Genomic DNA, 21458 nt, shown 5'->3' on the forward strand with positions numbered 1-21458 from the left:
TGGTTGATTTATACAAATAAACCCTATGTAAATTCACCGGTTCCGAAGCTCAGCCCCGCACTGTCGTAATCTCGATACATTGGTTTGCCAACAGGAATATGCAGATTTCTGAACCCTGGAGGAGGATTGGAGGCTGGGCCAGTGGAATGCTACGTGTCTTGAGGTCTTTCTACAGTTCTTAGATGACTATCGTCAAAGTTGTCAAGTAACTCGAGCGAGGCGACACATTCCTACCGGTTATTGGACCTTATACTCTCCGGGTCAACAGTCCATTGGGGTTAACCTTAGCCTAGTGCATGATGTTGGGTGTCAAAAAGCAGCAGACGGTAAGATATACATACACTTATTTGAAACATCATATTCAAATATAAAATAGATTTTGAAAGTTGTCTAATAGCATAAGCATGTATAGAAATGTTGTAGCCCACGAAGCCCAGAGTGCTCGAGGTGCCTAGGCTAGAAATGGTGTAGCCTCAATGCATTTATAAATAATTATTGCGTTGAGTGACCTTAATACGTGTATTTCGTTAACTAACGTTATAACCTCATTCTAATTAAAACCTTTAACTGATAAGTTACATAATAGCAATTATGTGGATAAAGTGCTAGACATGTTTGTTGACCAAACCTACTTCATCAAACAACGGTTAGAAGTCTGATACGATCAGCGCTGTCACTGTTGACCGTGAAGTAGGCTCTTTTCAAGTTTTCACACTGGTAGGAAATTAAACTGATTTGATTTGACATAGGCATTGGTGGAAAAAATGCCCAACTGTCATACTTGAGTAAAAGTATAGATACCTTAATAGAAAATGGCTCAAGTAAAAGAGAAAGTCACCCAGTAAAGTAGTACTTGAGTAAAAGTATTGGTTTTAAATATACTTAAGTATCAAAAGTAAATGTAATTGTTAAATCGTATGTAAGTATTAAAAGTACATTCCTTATATTAAGCGAACCAGACGGTACCATTTAAAATATATATATATATATTTACGGATAACCAGGGGCACACTAACACTGACATAATTTACAAACAAAGCATTTGTGTTTAGTGAGTTACCAGATCAGAGGCAGTAGGGATGACCAGGGATGTTCTCTTGATAAGTGTGTGAATTGGACCATTTTCTGTCCTGTACGAGTACTTTTAGGTGTCATGAAAAATGTATGGGTGTCAGTAAAAAGTTCATATATTTTGGGGGAGAATGTAGTAAAGTAAAAGTTGGCAAAAATATAAATAGTAAAATACAGATACCCAAGAAAACTACTAAGTTGTACTTTAAAGTACATAGGGACTTTACACCACTGCATATAGGTTAAATTGTATATCATTTTTGTTGTTGTTGAGAAGTAGCCTAATGGTCATTAATGACTCGTCATTTAGTTAATTGTATGTCCCACTTAGAATGAACCATAACTGAAGCCTTCACAAATCCTTTATAATACCTAGTGTATTTAAGCAATAAGGCCGTAATTAGAGCAGTACAAATAAGTGTTTTGTCATACCCGTGGTATACAGTCTGATATACCACCGCTGTCAGCCAATCAGCATTCAGGGCTCGAAAATGTTGATTGGCTGACAGCCGTGGTAAATCAGACTGAAAACCACGGGTATGACGAAACATTTATTTTTACTGCTCTAATTACATTGGTAACCAGTTTATATTAGCAATAAGGCTCCTCAGGGGTTTGTGGTATTTGGTCAATATACCACGGCTAAGGGCTGTAACCAGGCCCTCCGTGATGCATCATGCCTAAGAACAGCCCTTGGCCGTGGTATATTGGCCATATACCACACCCCTTCGTGCCTTATTGCTTAATAGGTGGGTCTAATCCTGAATGCTGATTGGTAAAAACCGCATTCCAGCCGGTGTCTATTCCACAAGTTACCATCGACTAAATCTATGACGTTAAAATGCCTATTTACTCTCATCGGCCCAGACAGGCACTTTATAAACTTGCTTTCCACTATTAAAAGCAGCTAGACATTATTTCACATTTCTTTTAGACTAACATTTAGTTTTCAACAGCAGATATTTGTATAAACCTTGCTGCCTGTCTCTCCAACATTTGCAACATTGTTTCAATGTTAATATTTGATCTCCAGATGTCCCATAGTAATGAACATGTCGGGAGTTGGGACATGTTCATCATTTGTATGGATATATACAAAGTACTATCAATAGTTAACAGGTAAAACTTAACAAAGTACAGCTAGTTTGCTGTCTTTCCAGCTTAGGTTTGAAGTGAATGTGTTAGCTGTGTGGTTGGCTAGCTCCTCTGAACAAAGTGTCCTGACGAGAGAGCACATTTTCTACGCCAGTCGAAATCGCGCATCATTAGCTCGTTGTTATGGATGTATCCAAATTAATGTCTCTAGAAAACAAAATAAACAAACGCAAATGTAGCTACTTTGCTGTTATTCTGGCTGCACTGTTTGACTGTAAGTTAGCTGTAGTTGGCTAGCTAGCAAGCAAGGGATAAGAACGCTGCCAGCCAGTATGGCAATGAAATATTTAGAACGAACGACTGAGTCGCGTCCATAGATACAGAACAAAAAGACTAAACAACTGGGTCGCGTGTCTCTGGCAACCGAACCAATAGAACGAACGACCAGCCGGCTTGGGTAGCAACCCTAGATTTGTGTCTGGACTATATCTTGTGGAAGGATGAAATAGTATGAATAACTGAATCAAAATAACGTTTTTAATAAAAATATGTAAATCATTATTTGAATATGTTGGTAACCTGTTGTATAAAAGTGATAATGCCCTGAACACCCGTGCCAATATATCCTCCAAACTTCTCTGGCACTATTACTTAAATATAACAACCTTAAACCAATACCTAGTGACCTCGATCATCAAGCGTTTTGGGCCTCTTGGCATAACGTTTAAGGTGTTAGCTTGACTGTCACTTGACAAGGGTTTGAGTACCGGTTGGGGCTACCCCCCTGAATTCGCTATGTTGGTGTCAAAATTGGGATTGAGGCCATGGGGGAGGCGTTTACACGTGCGGGACTTGGTAAAGAAAAGCATGGGGACACACTCTCCCTAAGGAAGGGGGTAATGTAGTGACCTTAACCCAACACCTACAATAGCAACCTCATGAAGAGGTTCAGACTGTGATTCGAGACCCTGTTGGGGCCCCTACCCTCCGAAATCGCTAAAATATGCTTCAAATCAAGGTTTATTTGTCACCTGTGCCAAAAACAACAGGTGTAGTAGACCTTACAGTGAAATGCTTACTTACAGGCTCTAACCAATAGTGCAAAAAGTGAATAATTTACTAATCACTAATCATTTATAAGCAAATGTTACACCATAGCCTTATAAAGGGTGGCACAGGTTTATGCCACATTTGGCAAAGCCACTGTTCATGTAATGGCTTTGATTCATTTGATTTGTGAAGTATCTAAGTTGTGCCTTAAGCATTTATGAAGCCTTTATAAGTAGGAAGTTAGTATTTAATCTTGTGTAGCTGATACAGGCTACTTCTGTGCTGCTAATGAACTGACAAGGTTTGTGTGGCAGAAAACAATTGGCGTAGGCAGTAAACCAGCTAATACCACAAATGCTTTGTAACAGTGAAATGTAGCTCACTTTAGTCTGCATAGTTTCTACAGGTTTACTTACAATGAGTTAGCCCAGTACTATACGTAGACAACATGTTAGCACAGTATAAGTTGGAAGAGTGTGGAAAGCAGCAAGTTGATAAGGTGCTGGTTCCAATACTTAGCATGTGGTTTTGCACAGGTATCTTATATTATCATGTACCGCTCACACAATCACAGTCTAAACTTGACCTGTGTGGGGAAACATTTGTACCAAACACATGTAAGGAACTGATGTGTATCAACAAATAGACCAATACCCTACATGTTTTTTCATAACCAACCTGTAGACAAAACATAAAGAATGTCACTCAAGTCATTGTTTTCTCAATATTTTGATACACTTAATACTGTAGGCTTACTTTGTCAGATTTCCACTCCGCTCTGATGGAGACTGTATAACTATGCAGTTAGGGTGTGGGAATAGGAAATGTTTCCAATAGTAAGGACAACTGTTTATTTTGTTCTACAGATTAAGTATGATGACAAGGGCAGTAGGGAACATTTTGTTTATCACCTCCTGTAGGTTCTGTTAGAATAGCCTATGTCACATGTTTTACTGCACAGTATCCATATAGAAAATTGAATTTAAACTAGGATGTTCTTGGAGTTGGCCTTACAAGAGCCACTCATCCATCGTATGCTGGAAGGGGCAATGGTAACACAGAGGGAATGAGAGAGGGAGAGTTAGAAACGCAGACGGAATACGAGGGGAAGGAAATGAGAAGGAAGCAGAGTGAAAAAGATGAATGTATTATACTACGGAGAATGAAAGAGAGTGAGAAACAGACAGACAGATTGAGCTGTGTGTGTTTGTGATAGTGACAGAGAGGGAGGGAGGGAGAGGCCAATAAAGGTAGAAGAAGTAGTGGAAGTCGAGTAAGAATTACAGCAAAGGGACAGAAACAATGAATCAATGGATAGATTGATGGAGAGAACAGAGTGATAAAAGTAGATTGAATTGCACAGCATGAGATGTGATTGGATCAGTGAGGTCGGGGCTGCTGAAGTGACAGAAGGAGAGGGTGGAGTGGCAGGGCTGAAAGTAAGGCTAAGTGGTCGTGGGTGTCTGCCGGGGTTTGATGAACGGTACTGTTTGTTTTTTCACCCACTATATGTGTGTTTGTGCATGAGAGGGTGGATGATGATGGGGAAATGCATCTAATTAAGATGTATCACCTTAAAAAATTGAATGTTTCACAAGTTGAATTTGCATAATGCAGTCAGTGATGTGTCATTATTGTAATAATTACACTGTAAGACGTTTGTTTGCCATTGATAGGTTCGCCAAAATGACATGACAGAGGCATAAGCAGAAGGAATTTTGAAACATGGACAACTGTGTAGCATTTCTTTGCATGTAAATGAAAAATCGACTGCAGTGCGTGCTTCAGATAGTTTTCACACCCCTTGACCTTTTCCACAATTTGTGTTATAGCCTGAATGTAAAATTGATTAAATTTATATATTTTTTGTCACTTATCTACATATACAATACTCCATAATGTCAAAGTGGATTAATGTTTTTTGAAATGTTTACAAATTAATAAAAAATGTGAAGCTGAAATGTCTAAATATTTGTTATGGCAAGCCTAAATAAATTCAAGAGTAAAAATGTTCTTAACAAGTCACATGATATGTTACATGGACTCACTCGGTGTGCATTTCTAGTGTCGAGAATAATTTTTGAATGACTACCTCATCTCTGTACCCCACACATACAATTATCTGTACGGTCCCTCAGTCAAGCAGTGAATTTCAAACACATATTCAACCACAAAGACCAAGGATGTTTTCCAATGTCTCACGAAGAAGGGCACCTATTGGTAGATAGGTTAAAAAAAGCAGACATTGAATATCCCTTTGAGCATGGTGAAGTTATTAATTACACTTTGAATGGTGTATGAATACACCCAGTCACGTCAAAGATACAGACGTCTTTCCTAACTCAATTGCCGGAGAGGAAGGAAACCGCTCAGGGATTTCACCATGAGGCCAATGGTGACTTTAAAACAGTTAGAGTTTAATGGCTGTGATAGGAGAAAACTGGGGATGGATCTACAACATTGTAGTTACTCCATAATACTAACACAGGAAAAAAAAGCCTGTACAGAATAAAAAATATTCCAAAACATTCCTCCTGTCTGCAACAAGGCACTAAAGTAATACTGCAAAATATGTGGCAAAGCAATTCACTTTTTGTCTGGAATACAGTGTTATGTTGGTGTCAAATCCAATACAACACATTACTGCGTTCCAGTCTCCATATTTTCAAGCATAGTGGTGGCTGCATCATGTTAGGGGTATACTTGTAATCGTTAAGGACTGGGGAGTTTTTCAGGATAAAAAATGAACACCAACACCATCATTAAGTTTTCGATGATTACAACAGTGGTAGGCCTGATCACCGACAACGACGAGACAGCCTATAGGGAGGAGGTCAGAGAACTGGCCGTGTGGTGTCAGGACAACAACCTCTCCTTCAACGTGATCAAGACAAAGGAGATGATTGTGGACTACAGGAAGAAGAGGGCCGAGCACGCACCCATTCTCATCGACGGGGCTGCAGTGGAGTAGGTTGAGAGCTTCAAGTGCCTTGGAAGGCACTACAGAGGGTAGTGCCAACAGCCCAGTACATCACTGGGCCAAGCTTCCTGCCATCTAGGACCTCTATACCAGGCGGTGTTAGAGGAAGGTCCTAAAAATTGTCAAAGACTCCAGCCACCGAAGTCATAGACTGTTCTCTCTGCTACTGCACAGCAAGTGGTACCGGAGTGCCAAGTCTAGGTCCAAGAGGCTACTAAACAGCTTCTACCCCCAAGCCATAAGACTTCTGAACATCTAATCAAATGGCTACCCAGACTATTTGCATTGCTCCCCCCCTATTTTACACCACTGCTACTCTGTTGTTATCATCTATGCATAGTCACATTAATAACTCTACCTACATGTACATATTACCTCAACTAACCGGTGCCCCCGCACATTGACTCTGTACCGGTACCCCCCTGTATATAGTCTCGCTATTGTTATTTTACTTCTGCTCTTTAATTACTTGATACTTTTATTTCTTATTCTTATCCATATTTCTTTTAACTGCATTGTTAATTTGGGGCTCGTAAGTAAGCATTTCAGAGTAAGGTCAACACCTGTTGTATTCGGCGCATGTGACTAATAACATTTGATTTAATTTGAAATTCGATATTTCTGTATTTAATTTTCAATAAATTTGATAACATTTCTAAAAACAGTTTTTCACTTTGTCATTATGTGGTATTGTGTGTAGATATTTAATATATGTATTCCATTTGGAATTCAGCCTGTAACAACAAAACGTTTAATAAATACTTTCTGAAGGCACTGTATAGGTTACTAGTGATGTAGGTACTAGTGTCATGGAAAATCTGCAAACATGTTGCCCTCGCCTCTATCCACCTGAAAGACTGTACTGTATGTACCTGGAGTTCCCTCCACCACCCTGATAGAAACATACCTCTGTGTGTGGAGGCTGTCGGCCGGCTGGTGTGGTGTGGTATTTGGTAGGAGATGGTGGGTGAGAGTGCAGAAAGAGTGCCCTCTGTTTATACAAGGCTCTCTGTCTGTGGTGGGGGCGTGGGGGCCCTGGTATGGTTAATAACAGGAGGTTGTGTGCGTAACCTACACTGGGTGGGGTAGTGGAAGGGCTGGGAAAGTTTTATGGGGAGTAGGCACTGGTAGGAAAGATGGGGGGGGGCACAAGAGGGGAGGGGGGCATAGAGAGGGAGTGAGAGGGAAGGATGCCACATCATCGCTGGGCTGCAGGCAGCACACTGGCCACATTGTCTGGTCCTGTTCCCTTCATTTCCTGGAGCCAGCCAGCATCCCAACACCACTGCCGTGTCTACCCAGCCAGAGACTGTCTCAGTCGGACTCACTCTGAAGGGGCCTATTCACCAAGTCACATTTGCAACGGTTCACATAGAAATGTGTTTTTTTATAAACCATACCTGACTTTCTATCAGGTTGAATGAAGAATCATGTCTTTTCTACAAAATATATCCCTCTCTGTAAGACTCTGAATATATTTGAATAAGCCCCTGGAGTATTTAAACTCCCCCTAGAAAGTATTTAGTGGAGTCTGTTGGGTTGATATAGCCCACTCGAATGGCAAAGCCTTCTACATATCTGGTCTGTATATCCTGTTTATCTTCTGTCTGTATGTTCAGTTTATTGTGGCAGCACCATTTCACCAAGTAAAATTCCTGTCCATGCAAATTCATTTGGTGAGTAAAGGTAATTCTAATTCATTCAAGCAAAGACAGACTTACTAGGCCTGAAGCAAAACCACGTAATTTATTGCAAGGCAACCATAACAAAAATGGTATGGTCTGTATGGTCCGTATCAAACCTGAACTAAATGAAATGGATTATGGTATGTTTGGCATGAGAAAGCATATGTGGACCAATGGGAGAAAAGAAGTGAGATGCATATGGACAAGATAATATCACACAGGAACATAGCAAAGCAAATGGCTAAACACAAGGACTCATTCCTTACTGTGTTACTGTATTTCATCTCCAACTGCCTAAGAGAATATTCTACATTCTTTCAGCATTTGTATGTAGCCTACTGTAGTTAGTCAAACAAAAAATGTTTGTGAAAGACGGGAGATACGGTAAAATTCTGCATCTTCTTACCCTAAAAAGTTGAAGTTGTACTAAATATGCTTTTGAGAGCAGAATGTGGGTGTGCATCATCTTTGAGCCAGAGACCACATTGATGTCATAACCTGTGGGATATGGGACTGGGGTGGTGTCCAAAGGATGATGTCATTATATATTTTTTTAAATCCTGAGAGCGACATCAGAAGCTGATGAGCTTTGCTCATATGGGTATTTTATAATTCAGTGCAAATTAAAGATAAACAACGTAGACTAGAGCATTACTCGTCAACACAAGTCACTCATTTCCTATTTCCTTCTTCTTCTGCTTTAATTTCAGGATCTGAACAGATCCACCAATGTAGTGTTTCAGGCCCACCATGTGACCCGGAGCAAGAGAGGTCAGGTGGTGGGCACTAGAGGAGGCTTCAGGGGTTGCACTGTCTGGCTCACAGGTAAACCGCTCACCATAGCCAATACTCAATGGATTGTCACTATTACATGTTGCTATTACAGTAGTGCTACTAGGGACTTTAGTGATAATGATACTATTGAGCATTGGCTAATCTCACCTGTACATTCTCCATGTGTCCACCGCCAGGTTTGTCTGGTGCTGGGAAGACCACCATAGCCTTTGCCCTGGAGGAGTATCTGGTGTCCCACGGCATCCCCTGCTACTCACTGGATGGGGACAACATCCGCCATGGCCTCAACAAGAACCTGGGCTTCACAGCCACTGACCGTGAGGAGAACATCAGACGTATTGCTGAGGTGGCCAAGTTGTTCGCAGACGCTGGCCTCGTCTGCATCACCAGCTTCATCTCTCCTTACACCAAGGTCAGGGGTCATTCTTGGGAGTGTTTGTCTACCCAATTCTGTTGGTATTGGTGGTATTGACTTGTGTAGAGTGTTCTGGTGCAAATGGATGCCGTATATCAAGTATAGTGTGTGTTACGATTGACAAGACAGCATTCTGACAATCCTGTTCCCTCTCCTCTTTTGTCTAAAGGATCGTGATGATGCGAGGAAGATCCTTGAGAGTGCTGGGTTACCCTTCTTTGAGGTGTTCATCAACGCTCCTCTAGAGGTGTGTGAGAGTCGCGATGTGAAGGGCCTCTACAAGAAAGCCCGTGCTGGAGAGATCAAAGGTACACACTTTTGGTCCTTTGTTTACATTTTGGTATCCATACATCGAAATGTAACTTCCTTATTATAAGGGAAGGAACATAACTATTCCCTCTATGTGTTCCATTTCTATCTGAAAGAGTCAATCAAACATCCTTTTTTGAAAAGGAATTCTAATGGATTTTTTAATGTTTTAATTTAACCTTTATTTAACTAGGCAAGTCAGTTAAGAACAAATTCCTATTTACAATGAAGGCCTACTGGGGAACAGGGGATTAACTGCCTTGTTCAGGGGCAGAACGACAGATTTTTAACTTGTCAGCTCGGGAATTCGATCGAGCAACCTTTCGGATACTGGCCGAAACGCTCTAACCAGTAGGCTACCTGCTGCCCCAACGTTGTACTAAAAACTGATCTACCTGTGTTCTCAGGCTTCACTGGGATCGATGCAGACTACGAGCGGCCCGAGGCTCCGGAGTTGGTGCTGAAAACAGGAGAGGTCACCGTTAACGAGTGCATTCGGCAGGTTGTGGACCTGCTTAGAGAGCAGGTGAACATGACAGATAGCTCACCTTTTTTACCCGCTCATCTAGCGCTAAACTTTTTAAAAAGTTAAGCGTATGTGTCACGTTCTGACCATAGTTCTGTTATTTTATTCTTTGTTTTAGTATGGTCAGGGCGTGAGTTGGGGTGGGCAGTCTATGTTTGTTTTTCTATGTTGGTTTTTGTGTTCGGCCTAGTATGGTTTTCAATCAGAGGCAGGTGTCGTTAGTTGTCTCTGATTGAGAATCATACTTAGGTAGCCTGGGTTTCACTTTTGGTTTGTGGGTGTTCGTTTCCGTGTGAGTGTTTGTTGCCACATGGTACTGTTTCGGTTTCGTTCATGTTCACGTCTATTGTTTTGTATTTCATAGTGTTCATTTTATGTCTTAACCTGTTGCGACGACCAAACCCGGATCCGGGATTCTATTTATAGACCTAAGCTCATTACCATAACGCAACGTTAACTATTCATGAAAATCGCAAATGAAATGAAATAAATATGCTATCTCTCAAGCTTAGCCTTTTGTTAACAACACTGTCATCTCAGATTTTCAAAATATGCTTTTCAACCATAGGAAAACAATCATTTGTGTAACAGTAGCTAGCTAGCGTAGCATTTAGCGTTAGCATTAGCGTTAGCATTTAGCAGGCAACTATCACAAAAACAAGTAAAGCCTTCAAATAAAATAACTTACCTTTGAAGAACTTCTGATGTTTTCAATGAGGAGACTCTCAGTTAGATAGCAGATGCTCAGTTTTTCCAAAAATATTCTTTGTGTATTAGAAATAGCTCCGTTTTGTACATCACATTTGGCTACCAAAAAAAAAAAAAAAAAAAACGAAAATTTAGCCCTCAAAACGCGAACTTTTTTCCAAATTAACTCCATAATATCAACTGAAACATGGCAAACGTGGTTTAGAATCAATCCTCAAGGTGTTTTTCCACATATCTCTTCGATGATATATCTTTCGTGGAAGCCTGGTTTCTCCTTGCTCTCAAATGGAAAAATAATTGCACCTGGCTTTGCGCTCCAATTTCGACGCAGGGACACCAGGCGGACACTTGGAAAATGTAGTCTCTTATGGTCAATCTTCCAATGATATGCCTACAAATACGTCACAATGCTGCAAACACCTTGGGGAAACGACAGAAAGTGTAGGCTCATTCCTTGCGCAATCACAGCCATATAAGGAGACAATGGAAAACAGAGCTTCAGAGATTCTGCTCATTTCCTGGTTGACGTATCATCTTGGTTTCGCCTGTAGAATGAGTTCTGGGGCACTTACAGACAATATCTTTGCAGATTCTGAAACTTCAGAGTGTTTTCTTTCCAAAACGGTCAATAATATGCATAGTCGAGCATCTTTTCGTGACAAAATATTGCGCTTAAAACGGGAACGTTTTTTATCCAAAAATGAAATAGCGCCCCTAGAGATCCAAGAGGTTAAAATAAACGTTATGGACACTTACCACGCTGCGCATTGGTCCTCCGATCTTTCTCGCTACTCCTCCTCAGAAGAGGAGGAAGAATTGCGTTACAGAAACTCCCACCACCAGAGGACCAAGCAGCGTGGTAACATGCAGCAGCAGCAGCGGCAAAGTACACAGGACTCCTGGGCATGGGAGGAGATTGTGGATGGCAAAGGACCCTGGACTCAGCCAGGGGAATATCGCTGTCCCAAAGCAGAGCTGGAGGCAGCGAAAGCAGAGAGGAGGCAGTACGGCAGTGCGGCTGGAAGCCCGAGAGGCAGCCCCAAAAATGTATTGGGAGGGTCACACGGGGAGTGTGGCGAAGCCAGGTAGGAGACCTACGCCAACTTCCCGTGTTTACCGGAGAGCGAGAGGGACCGGGCAGGCACAGTGTTATGCGGTGGAGCGCACGGTGTCCCCGGTGCGTGTGCATAGCCCGGTGCGGTACATTCCAGCTCCTCGTATCGGCCGGGCTAGAGTGGGCATCGAGCCAGGTGCCATGAAGCCGGCTCTACGTATCTGGTCTCCAGTGCGTCTCCTCGGGCCGGCGTACATGGCACCAGCCTTACGCATGGTGTCCCGGTTCGCCAGCACAGCCCAACCTTACCTGGTTGAATGCTCCCCGTAGCCAGGCCAGTGCGTCGAGGTGGAATAGCCCGCACTGACCTGGCTACGGGGAGCATTCACCAGGTAAGGTTGGGCAAGCTTAGTGCTCAAGAGCTCCAGTGCGCCTGCACGGTCCGGTCTATCCGGTGCCACCTCCACGCACCAGCCCTCCGGTGGCAGCCCCCCGCACCAGTCTGTCTCTCCGTCTTCTCCCTACAGGTGTTCCCACCTGTCCAGCGCTGCCAGAGCCTTCCTCCTGCCCAGCGCTGTCAGAGTCTCCCGTCTGTCCTGAGCCGCCAGAGTCTCCCGTCTGTCCTGAGCCGCCAGAGTCTCCCGTCTGTCCTGAGCCGCCAGAGTCTCCCGTCTGTCCTGAGCCGCCAGAGTCTCCCATCTTTCCTGAGCCGTCAGAGTCTCCCGTCTGTCCTGAGCCACCAGAGCCTCCAGTCTGTCCTGAGCCGCCAGAGCCGCCAGTCTGTCCTGAGCCGCCAGAGTCTCCTGTCTGTCCTGAGCCGCCCGAGCCACCAGTCTGTCCTGAGCCGCCAGAGCCGCCAGTCTGTCCTGAGCCGTCAGAGCCGCCAGTCAGCCAGGAGCCGCCAGTCAGCCAAGAGCCGCCAGAGCCGTCAGCCAGCCAGGAGCCGCCAGAGCCGTCAACCAGCCAGGAGCTGCCAGAGCCATCAGCCAGCCAGGAGCTGCCAGAGCCGCCTGTCATGCTGGCGATGCCGGAATCGCCCTTCACTCCGGCGCTGCCGGAGTCGTCCTTCACTCCGGCGCTGCCGGAATCCCCCGTCCATTCGGGACCCATGGTTAGGGTCCCAGTCGGAGGTCGGTGGCGAGGGTTGCCGCTCATAAGAGGCCACGGGGGCGGTTGAAGAGGCGGACAAAAACTATGGTGAAGTGGGGTCCACGTCCCATGCCAGAGCCGCCACCGCGGACAGACACCCACCAAGACCCTCCCCTATAGGTTCAGGTTTTGCGGCCGGAGTCCGCACCTTTGGGGAGGGGGGGGGGGGGTACTGTCACGTTCTGACCATAGTTCTGTTATTTTATTATTTGTTTTAGTATGGTCAGGGCGTGAGTTGGGGTTGGCAGTCTATGTTTGTTTTTCTATGTTGGTTTTTGTGTTCGGCCTAGTATGGTTCTCAATCAGAGGCAGGTGTCGTTAGTTGTCTCTGATTGAGAATAGTTCTGTTATTTTATTATTTGTTTTAGTATGGTCAGGGCGTGCGTTGGGGTTGGCAGTCTATGTTTGTTTTTCTATGTTGGTTTTTGTGTTCGGCCTAGTATGGTTCTCAATCAGAGGCAGGTGTCGTTAGTTGTCTCTGATTGAGAATCATACTTAAGTTGCCTGGGTTTCACTTTTGGTTTGTGGGTGTTCGTTTCCGTGTGAGTGTTTGTTGCCACACGGTACTGTTTCGGTTTCGTTCATGTTCACGTCTATTGTTTTGTATTTCATAGTGTTCAGTTTATGTCTTAAAATAAACATTATGGACACTTACCACGCTGCACATTGGTCCTCCGATCCTTCTCGCTACTCCTCCTCAAAGAGGAGGAAGAATGCCATCACAGTATGTAATGGAATTGACACTAAACCTAGCTTATAACAAACATATAAAGACAAAACCAAACAAAACGTATCATAAGGGCTTGAAAAAAACTACTAAAGTGATAACTGCTTATGCATACAAACCAGCTGTCATGTTATCTTTACATGACATTGTCCTCTCTCTGTAATTTTTCAGAGTATTGTTCCAAGTGGAATCACAGAGGAGGTGAATGAACTTTTTGTTCCTGAGAACAAGCTGAAGCTAGTTCAGGTCGACGCTATCACACTTCCCACAATCAGCATCACCAAGGTAACAACACACCTCTCCACTACTAATCCATATATTTTTTATGATGACCCAAATGACCATATGTAAATATTTGACTGGGTGGCAGGCTGTGCTCACATTTGCCTCTAGATCTCTCTCTTTTGGATTGTACTATATGTTCTAATCGATTGGGCTGATTGCCAAGGTTTGAAAATCAATTCAAATCAAACATAGTAAATATGCAGCTACAGTATTTGCATTGTATTTGATATGACTTGAATTACTGTGATAGGTAAACCCTAGTATCCTGATAAGTGGAGTTGTTAGTACAACGCTACTTACTGTATTGTAGTAAAACTGTAATAATATGTGCACTTGGAAACTAAAACTTTATCATACCACCATGAAGCATGGAGATACAGTATATCACATGAAATTGGTGTGATGAAAAGTCTTACTTTACTATCTCTGTTGCCTCATGAGCTGTTTTTCATTCAGCATGGTTTTGTGTGGACTCTGCCACCCCTGATAGCATCCAATATCTCTAACATATCAGCTGTTAAGGGATATTGTTAACAGTCAGTAAGTTAAATGCCTACCAGTTTGATGTATATTACCCCCGGTCTGTCCTGTTTAGTTGGACCTCCAGTGGGTGCAGGTGCTGGCTGAAGGCTGGGCCACCCCACTGAAGGGCTTCATGAGGGAGAGGGAGTTCCTCCAGGTGCAACATTTCGGCAACCTCCTCGACGGTAAGAACCACACACACACACCCTTATAATACATCGCAACATTACTCAGCCAATTCTTATTCTCCCCTCTTCATAATGGAGCGAGTGACAGTGGATGGATATTATATAAGGTTGTTTCTAATTGTTATCCTGACCATGTGACTATAGCGAATAACCAGGGCCCGAAGTTTCCCTTGGTAGGTTCACATGTTTAGCACAAACTCCAGGCCCTATCATCACACACATTTATCGTTCCCTGGTTCAGATGGAACCATCAACCAGTCTATTCCCATCGTCCTGCCTGTTACCACGGAAACCAAGCAGAGGCTGGACGGCTGTGCGGCGGTAGCTCTGGAGTTCCAGGGAACCCTTGTGGCCATTCTAAGACAGCCAGAGTTCTACGAACACCGCAAAGAGGAGCGCTGTGCCCGTCAGTGGGGTACCACCTGCCCCCAGCACCCCTACATTAAGGTTATCACTAACCACACACGTTCATTCATAGATGTTTAGCAAACATAGATGTCCTTTGTTGTGTTAAAACAACACTCTGTGCACACTCTTGTGCATCCAATTCCTAGCTATAATGGAGTTGAATGAAGTTGCACTTGAACATATCCATCACGTGAAATATCTTGATATTATGTCATTCATATCTTTACAACATCCACAACTTTTTACAGATGGTGATGGAGGGAGGTGATTGGCTGGTGGGTGGCGACCTGGAGGTGCTGGACCGAATCAGATGGAACGATGGGCTGGACCAGTACCGCTTTACTCCACGGGAGCTCAAGCAGAAGTTTAAAGAAATGAAAGCAGGTTAAAAGAGTTTCTCTAAAGGCAGTACAAATATACAGTACATGGCATAATAAACAAAAGATACATTTGAGTTGGCCTTCACACTCGTACCCACCCGTATGTATACAGGTTGAAAATGGCAGATTTGGCACTGATAAACGTCTAAATTGGAACCCAGTGGCTGTACAGTAACATGCTATACATGACGTCAGAGCTCAGGCTCTAAGCTTCACCGCGCTGTATGGGCTTTGACTGACAGCTGTTCTGAACTTGAGCACTTCATGCAACAAGTAGTTACCCCTATCCTTCCCGCTAATTGGGCAACTTTTGAACACTTTTGGAAAAAGCTGTAAATAAGAGGACTTTTCAAAGATGAGACGTTGAGGATTATAATAAATACCGCTTTGGTGTCATACAAGCAAGCCAAACACCCATGCCCTTCAAATTTCCATATCATAAAACTCATGTCATATACAGTGTCAACGTTTATGATCACTGTGTTTGATGTACAGTTACAAGATTACATGGTGTCACACCCTAGGTTGTTGTTTATTGTGAAGAAAATTCCTCCTTTCTATGTGCACCAAAATGATGATCTGTTTCCCTGAATTGCATTGTGAAAGCCTAACACTGTAATATCGTATTTTGTAACTCAACTAGTCGTGCTGGCAATAGAACAGGCTTTCAAATGATGCCCACTTGTCCCAGATTGCAATTTATAATGTACTGTTTTTCGATTGCTTAAACAACAAAAGAAAACAACTACAAGTGTGCTTGCTCTAGTCCCTCAATGGCAGAGCTAGGCGAGCTCAAAAAAAATGTTATAGTTAAAGTCTGTTCTTTGAGTTATAAAAGTGCATTGGAATGAATTAGGAACTGTGCACACTTTGGAGAGGTGTGTGGCCACTTGAAGACACTAGTTAGTCCTCTCACTCAAACCCATTTAATTGTTTTGTCTTATGTTGCACCTACCCCACAATATTCTTATCATGTTCATGAATATATCCAGAGTATTTTTAGTTTTCATTATCAACAAATGCTACGCAACGTACAGTAAATGTAAAATGAAGTGTAATGTTTGGATTCAGTCTTGTGTCAGGTGAACAGTTGTGTCCTCACCTTTGGTCTAATAATGTCCCATAATCTCCAAACTGTTATTTTTCAATTGCTACTGTGGTTATGCATATGCTTTTCATATTTATTCTGTAAAAAAAACATTGAATTTAGTCCTATCCATATAGTCCAATTCCCACGATTGTAAAGGGTTAAATATTAAGTCAAATAAATTAAGGTTTATGTCTAGCTACAGAAACATATTTTTTTCAGAAGCATTTGACAAAGGACCAGGTGCAAAAAGTAGCATGGTAAAAATGACCATGAGCATCTATCTGGTCCTTTGTCAAGTGCTTCTGAAGAAAAAAACAATATGTGCATGGTAGAATTTCTTGTTTGCACTAGATGGAGACATATTCCTCTGTGTGAGACATTGAGGACTGTTTCGTCATGAGTCAACTGTTGTGCGTACGTTTTCACCCCCTATGTTATCTGCACTGACAATGGTGTTGACTGTTTTTGACCAGTGTTCATTAATTTATCCACAAGTTATGGGGATACCAAAAGGCATGCAAAGTACATACAAAATAAAAATGTATGGGCTCCAACATGACGTTATGTTCACTTGTACAGTTACACAATGAGACCACAGGATGCAAATGATGAACTGAATGCAAATTATGTTTGATATGTCCTCTTGTTACCAACCCCCTACCAACCACTTGTAAGAAAGTCCTCACTGAAGTTAATTCCATATCTCTCTCCTATTCTCTATGACCACCAGATGCCATCTTCGCCTTCCAGCTGCGGAATCCGGTCCACAATGGCCACGCCCTGTTGATGCAGGACACCAAGCGCCGCCTTCTGGAGCGGGGCTACAAGCGACCCGTCCTCTTGCTGCACCCGCTGGGGGGCTGGACCAAAGACGACGACGTGCCCCTGGACTGGCGCATGAAACAGCACGCTGCAGTACTGGAGGAGGGGGTACTGGACCCCACCAGCACCATAGTGGCTATTTTCCCATCCCCCATGATGTACGCTGGACCCACTGAGGTAAGGGTCAACAACACAGCCATCAACACATTCATAGTTTTTGTGTGTTTAGCAGGAGATATGATGCAGAATTTAGTCAGTTACAGTAAGTAAACCCCCATTTGGCGAGGCAGATGATGTCACTGTAGGGCTGTGAATACCCTATTGTGTTAGTCCAGCACTAAGGTTAACATATTTAAGACCATAATGTGTGTGCTTATGTATGAGCATACATTTGTTTTTCCTTCAGGTCCAGTGGCACTGCAGAGCGCGGATGATCGCCGGAGCTAACTTCTACATTGTGGGTCGTGACCCAGCGGGCATGCCCCATCCCGAGACCAAGCAGGACATTTATGAGCCCACCCATGGGGGAAAGGTCCTCACCATGGCCCCCGGCCTCACCTCTGTAGAGATCATCCCCTTCAGAGTGGCTGCCTACAACAAGACCAAGAGGGCCATGGATTTCTACGACAAGGACCGGTGAGTGGAATGTTAAAGATTGATTATGGCTTTTGTAATGCATATTTACAGAAGATTTTATACAGGGCCTGTGGTGGGAAATGTTTGTCAAAGAATCTTCAAAAGCGGACACTGCTGATCATTTTCCTTCTGTCTCTCTCTTTATCTCTCATCTCCATCTATCTCGCTTCCCCTCCTCTGCCTTTCCCAGACACGCTGAGTTTGAGTTCATCTCTGGCACCAGGATGAGAAAGCTGGCGCGGTGCGGGGAGAACCCCCCAGACGGCTTCATGGCCCCCAAGGCCTGGAAGGTCCTGACTGAGTACTACAGCTCTATACAGAAGGACCAGTAACTCAAAGACCAGAGCTCTTAGAAGAGCAACAACTCTAGTCCTCAAGGAATGTTCTAGTTTGATGTTGTTATGTGTTTCATTTCATTATCCCAGTAGATGATTCAGTTAGTAAGGAATCCATTAATGACTGAAATCAAGTGAGACCAAGCAGTCCTGGAGGATTGGAGTTGTGTGCCTATCTTCATTGAATGAAAACCCATGTGATGTCAGAGGAGCTAGTGGTGGGGTTTAAGCAGTGAAAACATTCCTATGTTTGTCTATGTATCTGTAAATCATTATATTTAAAGAAAAGGTATACATATATGAGATATATTTAATCTTTAGAGACTAACATGTATCCCATGATTTTAAAATGTCTCCCACTCTTCTTATTTTGTGAGATCATTATACAGGAAGTTACTGATAGTTTTACCTCCCAAAAGCATTTTTGGATATTTAAAGACGTGCCATTTATGATGATGCAGTAAATAAGTTGCTGGTGATATTTAATTCAATTTTAACATTTCCCACCTACCTATTTCTATTCCGGATGATTGATTTATCATTGTTATCCAATTTCTTTTTCTTGAATTTTCAAACAAAGCTTTTCATCTTCCAAACGTAAGTGCCTTTTCTTCAGAATGTAAACACTGTTTAACTACTGTACTGTATAAAATGTCCCTTCGGGTTTCTAAGAAGTTTGATATGAAGAACTATAAATAGCGTTATGATCATCAATAACTCTTGTATGAAAGATGTTGGCTTACAACTGTAGAGTCTATGCGAAGATTCAAAATGTCAGTGTAGAAATTGTGTGAAGAATTACATTTTATAGAAGAATGAAATTTTATAGAAAAAATCATTAAAACTGTATTTATTGCATCAAACCAGAAAACTGTCTCAAATTGAATACTGTATAAACAATGTATATGTCCATACATGAATGTATCAGACAAGATTTTAAATAAATATTTTATTCTCAACAAAATCACTTAATCTGTATTTCCTAATTTCAGATACAATTTGATTTGATTTGCAAGGTGTTAGTCAATCAGATAAAAATGAAAGGTTGGTACTGACGTTTGGATTAATAGAGCCTGCATCTCTGCTGAGTACAAGACTGAAACTGCAACACTGCTCTCTGCTGGCAGGAGATTGTACTGCAAATAGTTCAACATTTTACATTATGGATTTGATCAAGTTTTGTGATTTGAATTGCACATTGACTCTTGGAGGTGCCTTAAAAATAATTGGTGGGACCAAATGTAACATTGACAATGCTTATGGGGTTGTAAAATGTCATATTGGCTTATTGGGGTATGCTGATAGGAGTACCTGTCTATCACATGTAGAGACCACATGCAGTGAGCTATAAAAGTATTGGGACAGTGACACGTTTTTGTTTTGGCTATGTACTCCAGCACTTTGGATTTAAAGTGATACAATGACTAGAACGTTAAAGTGCAGACTGTCTGTTTTAATTTGAGGGTATTTTCATCCATATCGGGTGAACTGTTTAGAAATTACAGCACTTTTTGTTCCTAGTCCCCCCATTTTAGGGGACCAGAAGTACTGGGACATGTTCACTTATTTGTATTAAATTAGTTAAAAGTTAAGTATGTGGTCCCATATTCATGGTACGCAATGAATGCATCACGCTTGTGATTACAAACTTGTTGGATGCATTTGCTCTTTGTTTTGGTTGTGTTTCAGAGTATTTTGTGCCCAATAGAAATGAATGGTAAATAATGTATTGTGTCATTTTGGAGTAACTTTTATCATAAATAAGAACAGAGTATGTTTCTAAACACTTCTACATTAATGTGGATGCTATCATGATAACGGATCATCCTGAATGAATTGTGAATAATGAGTGCGAAAGTTGCAAATATCATACCCCTCCCCAAAAAATGCTAACCTCCCCTGTTATTGTAATGGTGAAAGGTTAGCATTGTATGATATTTGTGCGTTTGTAACTTTCTCAGTCATCATACTATGGGCCCGTGCAGCCAGGTAATTTCTTGCTTATATTTATGTGTTATGAATCACATTTTCTTCAGTGAGGCGGTTCACATTTGATGTAACATCATGTCCACATTTATGATCCATAACAGCAAATGAGAACATGACTCACTGGGCACAGATGTCAATTCAACGTCTATACCATGTTGGTTCAACGTAATTTCACTGAAACAACATTGATTCAACCAGTGTGTGCCCAGTGGGGATGAAGTGGGCTAAAGAACTCTGAAAAATACACATTAGTATCATAAACTGATTCATCAATTCCAATGACAAGCAATGGTTTTATGGACCCTCTTTTAGATCCTAAATGCATTATGAATTCTTATTATATACAGCAAAGTCAATACACTGAATCAACTGATTTAATACTGAGTGAATGAGTTAACTAAATTAACCTAATAGATTAATTGGATGCATTTAAAATCACCAGAGACTCATGGAGATGGTCCAATGTTCTTGAGGCAGTGATTAATTATGCTTGGCGTTAAACTGCTGTAAGGGCTTGTGTTGCTATGAGATAAGTCTTCTCCCATGTAGGGGTAATATTGGATTTTGGCAAACGCCACATCCTCCCGCCCAGCTGTCAGCTATGTCTAGAGCAGGGGTGGGCAACCCTGTTCCTGGAGTGCTGCAGGTACTGCAGGATTTTGTTCCAACTAGGCACCACACCTGACCAACTGAGGTAATAGATCATTTCAGTGACTGCCTAAATTCAACACACCTGGTCTTCCAGGTTGGTTAAATCAAAATTATGAAGTGCCTGAGTCATTCCAGGGCCAGTGTTGCCTAACCATGAACTAGAAGTTTGGCGTTTAAAATCCTATATACCAGGGATATTGTCACGACTTCTGGTGGACATGTCCAACCGCTCCGATGCCTATGGAGCTGGGAGGTACTGCGCTCAGGGAGACCGGAGGAGGGGCTTTCAGTGTACCATCTGTGGCCGCAGATGTCACACTGCTGTTCGGTGACGTATTGAATCCTCTAGGGTTCGAGGCAGCAGGCAGGGCACTCTGGCGTCACCCCAGGTGAGAAGGCACCATTCTCACCCAGAGCCCTCTGTTGCACACATGTTTTTGTTTGTTACTTTTCCTGAGCTTTTCCTGCATTCCCAGCATAAGGCGCTTGTCGATTCAGGCGCGGCTGGGAATTTTATTGACAGATCATTTGCCCATAGTTTAGGGATCCCCATTGTTCCCGTGGATGTGCCCTTCCAGTTCACGCCTT

General features: G+C 42.5%; 1 protein-coding gene across 1 annotated transcript; it reads left to right on the forward strand.

Moving 5' to 3' along the window:
• The first annotated feature begins 145 nt into the window (after nt 1-145).
• Nucleotides 146-19194, forward strand: LOC139411668 (bifunctional 3'-phosphoadenosine 5'-phosphosulfate synthase 2-like). The gene is made up of 12 exons (XM_071158292.1): nt 146-326; nt 8592-8706; nt 8853-9088; nt 9261-9399; nt 9808-9926; nt 13736-13849; nt 14445-14556; nt 14801-15006; nt 15216-15351; nt 17168-17436; nt 17666-17895; nt 18086-19194. The coding sequence occupies exons 1-12, from the start codon at nt 297-299 to the stop codon at nt 18225-18227; spliced, it is 1848 nt and encodes a 615-aa protein (XP_071014393.1). The 5' UTR covers nt 146-296; the 3' UTR covers nt 18228-19194.
• The last annotated feature ends 2264 nt before the right edge of the window (nt 19195-21458 follow it).

This window comes from Oncorhynchus clarkii, chromosome 1, assembly GCF_045791955.1.
Source record: "Oncorhynchus clarkii lewisi isolate Uvic-CL-2024 chromosome 1, UVic_Ocla_1.0, whole genome shotgun sequence".
Taxonomy (NCBI): domain Eukaryota; kingdom Metazoa; phylum Chordata; class Actinopteri; order Salmoniformes; family Salmonidae; genus Oncorhynchus; species Oncorhynchus clarkii.

Bases quoted from the DNA above. Each gene is read 5' to 3' on its own strand.
- LOC139411668 (XM_071158292.1), top strand. From the start codon at position 297: ATGATGTTGGGTGTCAAAAAGCAGCAGACG. The intron at 15,007-15,215 runs GTTATCACTAAC...AACTTTTTACAG, and splicing joins CCCAGCACCCCTACATTAAG to ATGGTGATGGAGGGAGGTGA. The intron at 17,896-18,085 runs GTGAGTGGAATG...TGCCTTTCCCAG, and splicing joins GATTTCTACGACAAGGACCG to ACACGCTGAGTTTGAGTTCA.